This window comes from Rhinatrema bivittatum, chromosome 1 (assembly GCF_901001135.1).
Source record: "Rhinatrema bivittatum chromosome 1, aRhiBiv1.1, whole genome shotgun sequence".
Lineage (NCBI taxonomy): Eukaryota > Metazoa > Chordata > Amphibia > Gymnophiona > Rhinatrematidae > Rhinatrema > Rhinatrema bivittatum.
Window position 1 is genome coordinate 835,985,085 of NC_042615.1, and position 10,777 is coordinate 835,995,861.

General features: G+C 45.6%; 1 protein-coding gene across 1 annotated transcript in view; it reads right to left on the reverse strand.

The window, feature by feature from the left end:
- Positions 1-10,426, reverse strand: part of LOC115073656 (carbonic anhydrase 9-like) — a 226,135-nt gene extending 215,709 nt beyond the window's left edge. The window contains exon 1 of the mRNA XM_029572254.1: positions 10,194-10,426. Within this exon, the coding sequence (XP_029428114.1) occupies positions 10,194-10,299 (106 nt within the window). The 5' untranslated portion in view covers positions 10,300-10,426. The remainder of the gene's footprint in view (positions 1-10,193) is intronic.
- Positions 10,427-10,777: the final 351 nt, after the last annotated feature.

A 10,777-nucleotide genomic window follows, 5' to 3' on the forward strand; every position in this document is an offset into this window, starting at 1 on the left:
AGGAGTGTCAGGTGGTTTACAGTAGGAACACATTTATTTTTATAGACCCCTCTCAGCTGGAAACCTTTTGAGTGGATAAGGAGCGGGTCAGTTAAGTAACCAAGGGTCAGAGGGCATGACTGAGACTTCCAATCAGTCTTTGTTTTCCCTTCATTTCTTAGAATTCTCCAACTCTTGTTACCTACTTATGAGGACAGATGAGATTAATATCTTTATAACATTTGCCAATGTATCTATGTATTGAAATGTCTTTCATTGCCTAATTTTAATTCACAATTTCTGTGATAAAACTCAATGAATAAACCTTTCTCAGGGGAGCATTGGGGCGGCTATCCCACACATCCCAGAGTTTATACTTTTTTTAAAATTGTTGATCTGAACTTGAAAAAAAAAAAAAGGTTCTTTCAAGTTCAGATCAACAACACACTACCAGACAAATTCAATCGTGAAACAGGTGTACCGCAGGGATCAGCCTTGTCCGCAACCCTTTTTAACATATATACATGCTTCCATTATGCCATCTACTAGCAGGATTAGGAATCAAACATTACATCTATGCAGATGATAGTAATTTATCTTGTTCTCCCTCTCTTTTTTTCCAACTCCCAGTTAAGGCTTCCTTGTTATAATGTAACTTTATGCTCCTCTTAATATATCTCTTGTTGTTTGGTTGGTTATAGTTACTGCTTAGTTCGATGTAAACCAAGTTGATTTGATTTGTATCAAGAAAGTCGGTATATAAAAGCCTTTAATAAATAAATAAATAAATAAATGATATTCAATTAATTCTACCAATTGACGGCACAATAGAAACAACATTAAACCTAGCTAACATGTACCTAGACATCATAAAACAACTATTAAACCAAATGGAACTAGTGATCAATATTGAAAAAACATAATTTCTACACTTTGAAAGAAAAAATATTTAAATCATTCAAACCCCAATTATACTCAAAAACAACCAGAAAATAAAACTAGCGGAAAAAGTAAGGAACCTTGGAATAATAATGGACCCCGAAATTAATCTAAAACCACACATATCGCTAAAAGTAAAAGAAGGCTATGCTAAATTCATGATCCTCAGAAAACTTAAAACCGTTACTAACTCCTGCAGATTTCAGAACAGTGCTTCAGGTACTAGTTTTCACCAATACCGATTACTGTAATGCACTTTTTCTAGGACTCCCAAATACAACAAGAAGACCACTTCAAATTCTACAAAATACAGCAGCGAGAATACTAACTGGGAAAAGAAGAAGAGACCATATAACTGAAACTCTGGCCAGACTTCACTGGCCACCCATAGAACACAGAATAAAATACAAAGCACTATGCACCATTCATAAACTAATATATGATGAAAAATCAGACTGGCTAAACACTGCACTACGGGTACACGTACCACACAGGAACCTTCGTTCAGCAAACAAAGCTTTCTTAACCATTCCCTCAGTCAACCATTCCCTCAGTCAACCATTCCCTCTAACACAGGTAAGAGAGAGGGCATTGTCTTTAGCAGGACCCACACTCTGGAACACAATACCTGGAGATCAGATTACAGAGAGACTCCAAAACATTCAAGAGAACTCTAAAGACATAGCTTTTTAAACAAGCCTTCTATAAAGAGACCGGAGAATAGAAAATACACTGGAATAAACAGAAGAGCACCAGCACTCAGCACTATTCTCATAAATGTGCATTACAATATTTTAACAAATTGAGTACACAATGAATGTAATAAGATAACACAGTAAATGTCATATTTTTGACCTGTAAAAGTACCTTCTAGGTACACCTAGCCAGAACCTACATCACTAAACATTTATTTATTTATTTAAAATCTTTTCTATACCGTCGTTTAGTAGAATACCGTCACAATGGTTTACATATAGGCACATATAGTAAATTGTACATGCAAACTGTTCCAATTATTAGTAATGGAGGTGCCTGATGATCTCGGTAACATTGTTTCATAGTAATAGCTAAGAGTTTAGTGATGGTTAATCTGACCTGTGACACTTTATGTATGTATGTCATGGTAAGTAAGTTTGGAGTAAGCGTACTATAGTACATTCTAACAGGTGCCATTAAGTTTCGGTTACATTAAATCATAAAAATACATACGCTGATAGCTGATAGCTGTACACATAAAATCTTCATACAGCACTAGCACACTTTATGTATGTATGTCATAGTTTTGTCTATTGCAACTTTTAAATTAAATGTATAATTTAACAGTCTTTATCTTAAGACTGTTACGCTTACTCCAAACTTACTTATGTGCCTACATGTAAACCGTTGCGATGGTAGATAACTTAGTGATGGTATAGAAAACACTTTAAATAAATAAATAAAATAAATAAATCTCATCTCCAGGGGGTTGAGATAGATGATTTTTTTTAAGGAGCATTTTTCTTTTGGGGAAGAAATGTATCTTGGGAAAGTGGTGCATGCCCAGCCTTGTGAGCAATGGCAGAATGGGAGGGTCACTTTAGTGCGGTGGAGAAGTTGTCACCTCGAGAGAAAGGGATGAAGGCAAACACAACTTTGTTTTCCAAGTGTGAGACCTTCTTTCCAATCATTGCCCCCGAGAGCGTGAAGTCGGTTCCTTAATGCTTGATGGCTTCCTTGCCACATTGCTGGTAGCATTGGAGGTTGCTGACCTGCCTGAGCTATGATGTCTTCTATGTTTAGAGGCGGGGGTATTAGGTGGGGGTTGATGGGTTTATTATAATAACTTGACCTGTATGAGTGTAAGGGTTCATACTCCTGAGAGGATACGCTAATGTGTTTACCTTGCTTTTGCTCATAATTGATCTAGGTGGGGATAAAGGAGATTTATTATTATAAAGAAATGAACAAAAATAAGTGGGTTTTTTTGGACTGCTATGAATTGTTTCAAAGTGACACTTCATCTCATTATTTTTTGCTTATTATGGAGTTGATACTTTCTTGTTTTGTGTTTCATGTGGTAACAGCTGAACAGTATCACGTGCAGTGTAGATAGCATCGTTATGAGAAGTTAAGGCTGAGCACTCTTGTAAATGTGTGATATGTGTGGTAGGTACACGCTCCTGTTTCCTAGTGGGACATCCACTGAGCATGACTTTATACACTCATCACACATTATCACAGCTTTCCCCATCACCACCAACTTCCCATAACAACTCTATCTACATGCCGCATGACACTGTTCTTGTCCCTTTCTACTTCCATTTCTTCTTTCATCTACAACGGTAGAATCTCTACTGTCGTGATATTAACTTTATTACCAGACAAGGCTCCAAACTCTGCAAGGATTTTCAAGATCTGGGACACAGAATAAAATATCCACATATAACCCAATCTTTTGTCACAATCCGCCCTTGATCTCCAGAATTAATCTGAAATGGGCTGATAATGCCTCAACAAATGAAGAAAAAGGTGACCATCACCAGGACCTTTGTCCTTGGGGACTTGCACATACTGCCAAGCAATCCATTTCCGGAAGACGCTCCCCATCACAAAAACCTTCAAGACCACATCCAGAAAGGGTCACTCCACTCTGTAAAAGCTAAAAGACACTAGGGACACTAGGACTGGAGGGGATTGGCCCCCATTGGCAGCTCCAACCACTCCGAGCGTCTGAAGTGCAATGTCATAAGAGGGTCTTCTGCTCTTAAAAGATGCTTGATCTCTATTAATCAGCTTTGAAAATAATTGGTTAATATTCCTAGATCATCCTTCAGTGAGACTGGCCTGAATGCAAAGCCATCCCTAGGAGCCAGGTCGATTACCCCAGACCCCATGCTCTGCAGGGCCCTGCACCAAAATCGAGTCAGGAGCCGGTGCCGCAGGAATTGAGCGCTTTGCTCACGCCGCTTCTGATTCTGCTGTCTTATTCTCTATCCCCTTCTCCTGCTGGGTTAATCTTTCATAGCCATGACCCAGCCCACTCTTCTGCCTTGGCAGGGAGGGAAACAGGTGACTCCCCCCCCCCCCCTTGCTGTTCAATCTTCAAAGGGGGAGGGCACTCGGTTATACTTGTCCTGGGCCCCTCATTCCTCTGGGGCCATCCCTGCCTACATTAAGCCCATTCATCTCTTGGGCTCCTCTCCGCACAGATAACCATGATTAGAGCTTCCTTTGTACATTGTTTCAGATTGTAAGAAATCCTAGAATAAAGTAGCTAGAAAGGGGGAAATATGGGGCCCAAGCAGCTTATAGAACTCAATCCCCAAATCATCCTGCCCCGCTGCCCTTCATGATTTCAAAGCTTTGACAGCTTCCAAAACCCGTCTGCTGATAAAGGAGGCATCTGGAGAACGTGAACTGTCGAGCGAGAAAGCCTCCAGTTCAGCCTTGTTTAAACAATCCTGCACTTTACGTCAATCCAGTGACCCCTGGAAAGTATATAAGGATTTATTAAGGGGCTGAAAGAAAGCCAAGTGAATTCTCTTTCTTTACATTCCTAGAAATCCAACAGCTCCACAACTGCTTTGCTAAGATCCCCGCTGCCCTATGTCCCTTCTCAAGATTTGAGACTGCTTTTCCTGATCTTGACCCCCTCACCTTAAACATATTTCACTCCACTGGTTCCGTGATTGCTAGATTTCATTTTTTCCCTGGGAACCCCAGCCTCATGGCTCGGCTGGAAGCACAGAAAGGGGGAAGCTCTGTACCTGCGACCCTCTTCCAAACACATCCCCTGTCTTCCAGCTTTTATGGCTATCTGCCCCGATAGAAGTACATAAATCAGCAAACTATGAGGACATCAGGGAATGAAAAAGTGGCAAAAATTCAAACACAAAATCTCTGCTGAAAGAAGTCCAGCAGCAAGAGAGACCCAAGCAATGCACTGGGTCCAAGATTTCGAGTCATACTGCAAGTCAATCACATGGCCCGGGAAGGAATCCAACACTGCTCCAGCCACTGACCATGGGGAGATAGAGGTGGAGGAGGAATAACCTAGCTGTTAGAGCGAGGGATTAAAATCCAGGGAAGCCAGGCTTCAAATCCCGCTAATGCTCCTTGTGACCTTGGGCAAGTCCCTTCACAAACTTAGGCCTTATTTACCGAGCATTTTCCTGTAGACACAGAATGCGAGAAAAGCCTTCGTAAATCAGGTGCTTGGGTTGTGGGGATAGGGAACTATCTCCTGTACCTGAAGGTAAGTCGCTTTATCTAATGAGACTTAAAGACTGCGAGAACGGGCAAGACAGTGAGAGGAGAGAAAACATCCCAACCTCTAAATCTGAAACCCTTCATCTTCCCAGTTACAGCCTTGTGAATTTTCACCACTTTTACAACAGGAAATAAACTTCCTGAAATCTCTCATTTGCTCAGCTGTGCTTCTCGAGGAGACAGTGAGCTCCAGGGAGAAGAGATGGTCTCTTCAGTTATCTGTCTAGCATGGGGAAAGACGAGGAAGGCTGGAGAGAAAGGAGACACACAAAGAGAGGAAAGAGAGGGCTGTAGTGACCAGGAGGAGAGAGAGAAGGGGATAGAAAGAGAGGGCTGTAGTGACCAGTGAGGAGAGAGAGAAGGGGATAGAAAGAGAGGGCTGTAGTGACCAGTGACAAGAAAGCGACAGAAAGAGAAGGATATAGTGACCAGCAAGGGGAGAGCGAGGGAGATAACATAAGAACATCAGACTTGCCACACTGGGTCAGACTAAGGGTCCATCAAGCCCAGCATCCTGTTTCCAACAGTGGCCAATCCAGGCCACAAGAACCTGGCAGGATCCCAAGGGCTAGAGAGATTCCGAGCTGCTTATCCCAATAATAAACAGTGGATTTCTGCAACTCTACCTTAATAATGGTTAATGGATTTTTTCTCCAAAAACTTGTCCAAACCTTTTTAAAATGCAGCTACACTAACAGTTTTCACCACATCCTCTGACAACAAATTCCAGAGCTTAATTATGCGTTGAGTAAAAAATATTTTCTATTAGTTTTAAAGAAAGAGATGGATGTAGTGAACAGTGAGGAGAGAGAAGGGGAATAGAAAGAGAGGGATGCAGTGACCAGTGAGGAGAGAGAAGGGGAATAGAAAGAGAGGGATGCAGTGACCAGCGAGGAGAGGGGAGAACAGAAAGAGAGGGATGTAATGATCAGGAGGAGGAGAGAGAGGGGAGGATAGAAAGAGAGGGAGTATGAAACAGCGAGGAGAGGGGTATGAAACAGCGAGGAGAAGGGGTATGAAACAGCGAGGAGAGGGAGTAGGAAACAGCGAGGAGAGGGAGGTATGAAACAGGGAGGAGAGGGGGTATGAAACAGCGAGGAGAGGGGTATGAAACAGGGAGGAGAAAGGGTATGAAACAGCAAGGAGAGGGGGTATGAAACAGGGAGGAGAGAGGGTATGAAACAGCGAGGAGAGAGGGTATGAAACAGGGAGGAGAGGGGTATGAAACAGGGAGGAGAGGGGTATGAAACAGGGAGGAGAAAGGGTATGAAACAGCGAGGAGAGGGGTATGAAACAGGGAGGTGAGAGGGTATGAAACAGAAACCAGAAATGTAAGCAGAGGGAGAGCCAAGACTGCTTGCAGTGACCTTCAGACAGCAGCGAGGTTCTCCATAGCTGAGCCAGCTGCACACCTGTTAATTAATGAGCACAGAGATCCCAGGGCAATAAGAAGAATAATGCCCCCTCCCCAAATACCAGAACCCCCTCAGGCATTCCTCCAGCCATGTAAAGAGGAAATATGTGCATACATCCAGGGCAATAAGCAGAATAATGCCCCCTCCCCAAACACCAGAACCTCCTCACCCATTCCTCCAGCCCATGTAAAGAGGAAATATGTGCATACATCCAGGGCAATAAGCAGAATAATGCCCCCTCCCCAAACACCAGACCCCGTCACCCATTCCTCCAGCCCATGTAAAGAGGAAATATGTGCACAGATATCCAGGGCAATAAGCAAAATAATGCCCCCTCCCCAAACACCAGAACCCCTCACCCATTCCTCCAGCCCATGTAAAGAGGAAATATGTGCATACATCCAGGGCAATAAGCAGAATAATGCCCCCTCCCCAAACACCAGAATCCCCTCTCCCATTCCTCCAGCCCATGTAAAGAGGAAATATGTGCATACATCCAGGGCAATAAGCAGAATAATGCCCCCTCCCCAAACACCAGAATCCCCTCTCCCATTCCTCCAGCCCATGTAAAGAGGAAATATGTGCATACATCCAGGGCAATAAGCAGAATAATGCCCCCTCCCCAAACACCAGAATCCCCTCTCCCATTCCTCCAGCCCATGTAAAGAGGAAATATGTGCATACATCCAGGGCAATAAGCAGAATAATGCCCCCTCCCCAAACACCAGAATCCCCTCTCCCATTGCTCCAGCCCATGTAAAGAGGAAATATGTGCATACATCCAGGGCAATAAGCAGAATAATGCCCCCTCCCAAAAAACACTGGATCCCCTCAGCCATTCCTCCAGCCATGTAAAGAGGAAATATGTGCATACATCCAGGGCAATAAGCAGAATAATGCCCCTTCCCCAAACACTGGATCCCCTCAGCCATTCCTCCAGCCCATGTAAAGAGGAAATATGTGCATACATCCAGGGCAATAAGCAGAATAATGCCCCTTCCCCAAACACTGGATCCCCTCAGCCATTCCTCCAGCCCATGTAAAGAGGAAATATGTGCATACATCCAGGGCAATAAGCAGAATAATGCCCCCTCCCCAAACACCAGACCCCCTCACCCATTCCTCCAGCCCATGTAAAGAGGAAATATGTGCATACATCCAGGGCAATAAGCAGAATAATGCCCCCTCCCCAAACACCAGACCCCCTCACGCATTCCTCCAGCCATGTAAAGAGGAAATATGTGCATACATCCAGGGCAATAAGCAGAATAATGCCCCCTCCCCAAACACCAGAACCCCCTCACCCATTCCTCCAGCCCATGTAAAGGGGAAATATGTGCATACATCCAGGGCAATAAGCAGAATAATGCCCCCTCCCCAAACACCAGAACCCCTCACCCATTCCTCCAGCCATTTAAAGAGGAAATATGTGCATACATCCAGGGCAATAAGCAGAATAATGCCCCCTCCCCAAACACCAGACCCCCTCACCCATTCCTCCAGCCATGTAAAGAGGAAATATGTGCATACATCCAGGGCAATAAGCAGAATAATGCCCCCTCCCCAAACACCAGACCCCCTCACCCATTCCTCCAGCCCATGTAAAGGGGAAATATGTGCATACATCCAGGGCAATAAGCAGAATAATGCCCCCTCCCCAAACACCAGAACCCCTCACCCATTCCTCCAGCCATGTAAAGAGGAAATATGTGCATACATCCAGGGCAATAAGCAGAATAATGCCCCCTCCCCAAACACCAGACCCCCTCACCCATTCCTCCAGCCATGTAAAGAGGAAATATGTGCATACATCCAGGGCAATAAGCAGAATAATGCCCCCTCCCCAAACACTAGACCCCCTCACCCATTCCTCCAGCCATGTAAAGAGGAAATATGTGCATACATCCAGGGCAATAAGCAGAATAATGCCCCCTCCCCAAACACCAGACCCCCTCACCCATTCCTCCAGCCATGTAAAGGGGAAATATGTGCATACATCCAGGGCAATAAGCAGAATAATGCCCCCCCCCCCAAACACCAGAATCCCCTCACCCATTCCTCCAGCCATGTAAAGGGGAAATATGTGCATACATCCAGGGCAATAAGCAGAATAATGCCCCCGCCCCCAAACACCAGAACCCCTCACCCATTCCTCCAGCCATGTAAAGAGGAAATGTGTGCATACATCCAGGGCAATAAGCAGAATAATGCCCCCTCCCCAAACACCAGAATCCCCTCACCCATTCCTCCAGCCATGTAAAGAGGAAATATGTGCATACATCCAGGGCAATAAGCAGAATAATGCCCCCTCCCCAAACACCAGAATCCCCTCACCCATTCCTCCAGCCATGTAAAGAGGAAATGTGTGCATACATCCAGGGCAATAAGCAGAATAATGCCCCCACCCCCAAACACCAGAACCCCTCACCCATTCCTCCAGCCATGTAAATAGGAAATATGTGCATACATCCAGGGCAATAAGCAGAATAATGCCTCCTCCCCAAACACCAGAACCCCTCACCCATTCCTCCAGCCATGTAAATAGGAAATATGTGCATACATCCAGGGCAATAAGCAGAATAATGCCCCCTCCCCAAACACCAGAATCCCCTCACCCATTCCTCCAGCCATGTAAAGAGGAAATATGTGCATACATCCAGGGCAATAAGCAGAATAATGCCCCCTCCCCAAACACCAGAACCCCTCACCCATTCCTCCAGCCATGTAAAGAGGAAATATGTGCATACATCCAGGGCAATAAGCAGAATAATGCCCCCTCCCCAAACACCAGAACCCCTCACCGATTCCTCCAGCCATGTAAATAGGAAATATGTGCATACATCCAGGGCAATAAGCAGAATAATGCCCCCTCCCCAAACACCAGAACTCCCTCACTCATTCCTCCAGCCATGTAAAGAGGAAATATGTGCATACATCCAGGGCAATAAGCAGAATAATGCCCCCTCCCCAAACACCAGAACCCCTCACCCATTCCTCCAGCCATGTAAATAGGAAATATGTGCATACATCCAGGGCAATAAGCAGAATAATGCCCCCTCCCCAAACACAAGAACCCCCTCACTCATTCCTCCAGCCATGTAAATAGGAAATATGTGCATACATCCAGGGCAATAAGCAGAATAATGCCCCCTCCCCAAACACCAGAACCCCTCACCCATTCCTCCAGCCCATGTAAAGAGGAAATATGTGCATACATCCAGGGCAATAAGCAGAATAATGCCCCCTCCCCAAACACCAGAACCCCTCACCCATTCCTCCAGCCATGTAAAGAGGAAATGTGTGCACGGATATCCAGGGCAATAAGCAGAATAATGCCCCCTCCCCAAACACCAGACCCTCTCACCCATTCCTCCAGCCCATGTAAATAGGAAATGTGTGTACGGATATCCAGGGCAATAAGCAGAATAATGCCCCCTCCCCAAACACCAGAACCCCTGACCCATTCCTCCAGCCATGTAAAGAGGAAATGTGTGTACGGATATACAGGGAGATGTGGTCGGATAGAAAGGCTCATCTCAAGGAGAGAGCCTTATGAAGGACAGACAGCAGGACCCGTGTGACGGACAGAAGCAAGGTCAGAGAGCCCCTCACCTTTCGGTGGATGGTGGGAGTGCTCCTCGTGGCCATCCTCACTTCTCCCCGGGGTGACCAGCAGCAGGGACCCAGCCAGCAGCCAGCAGCAGGCAGAGCTCTGCATCTTCCTGCCCGAGAGAGTCACAGGAGGAACTGCAGCCGGTTCCCCTGCCTGAGCCAGCACTTGCTCAGCTCTGAGCTCTGCGTGAGCCTGTGGGTGTGTGCCAGAGGAGAGGAGGCGAGTGGATGAGTGACTCACACCAGGTTTACCTTTTATAGATATAGAAAGCAAAGTCCCCGGGCTGACAGGTGCAGGCCAGGCGAGCCACAGGCCAAGCACAGTCCCGGCTGACGAGGAACACAGGCTGGACACTCCAGCCCTGTCCACTCCTAGCGCACCTGTAAGTCTGAAAAAGAGGCACAGGTGAGCCAGAAACTGAGGCACAGGGAGAGAGAGTTTCCCTTACACCTTCCCGGGCTTCTCACGTGTCTGTCACAAGCAACAGATTCACATAATTTGTCAGGTGCTGCGACTAGGCTGAGACTGACAGCTCACTTCATGCAGGCCCCTGCTTCAGTCCCTGGCCTGGGCTGGCTCTGGG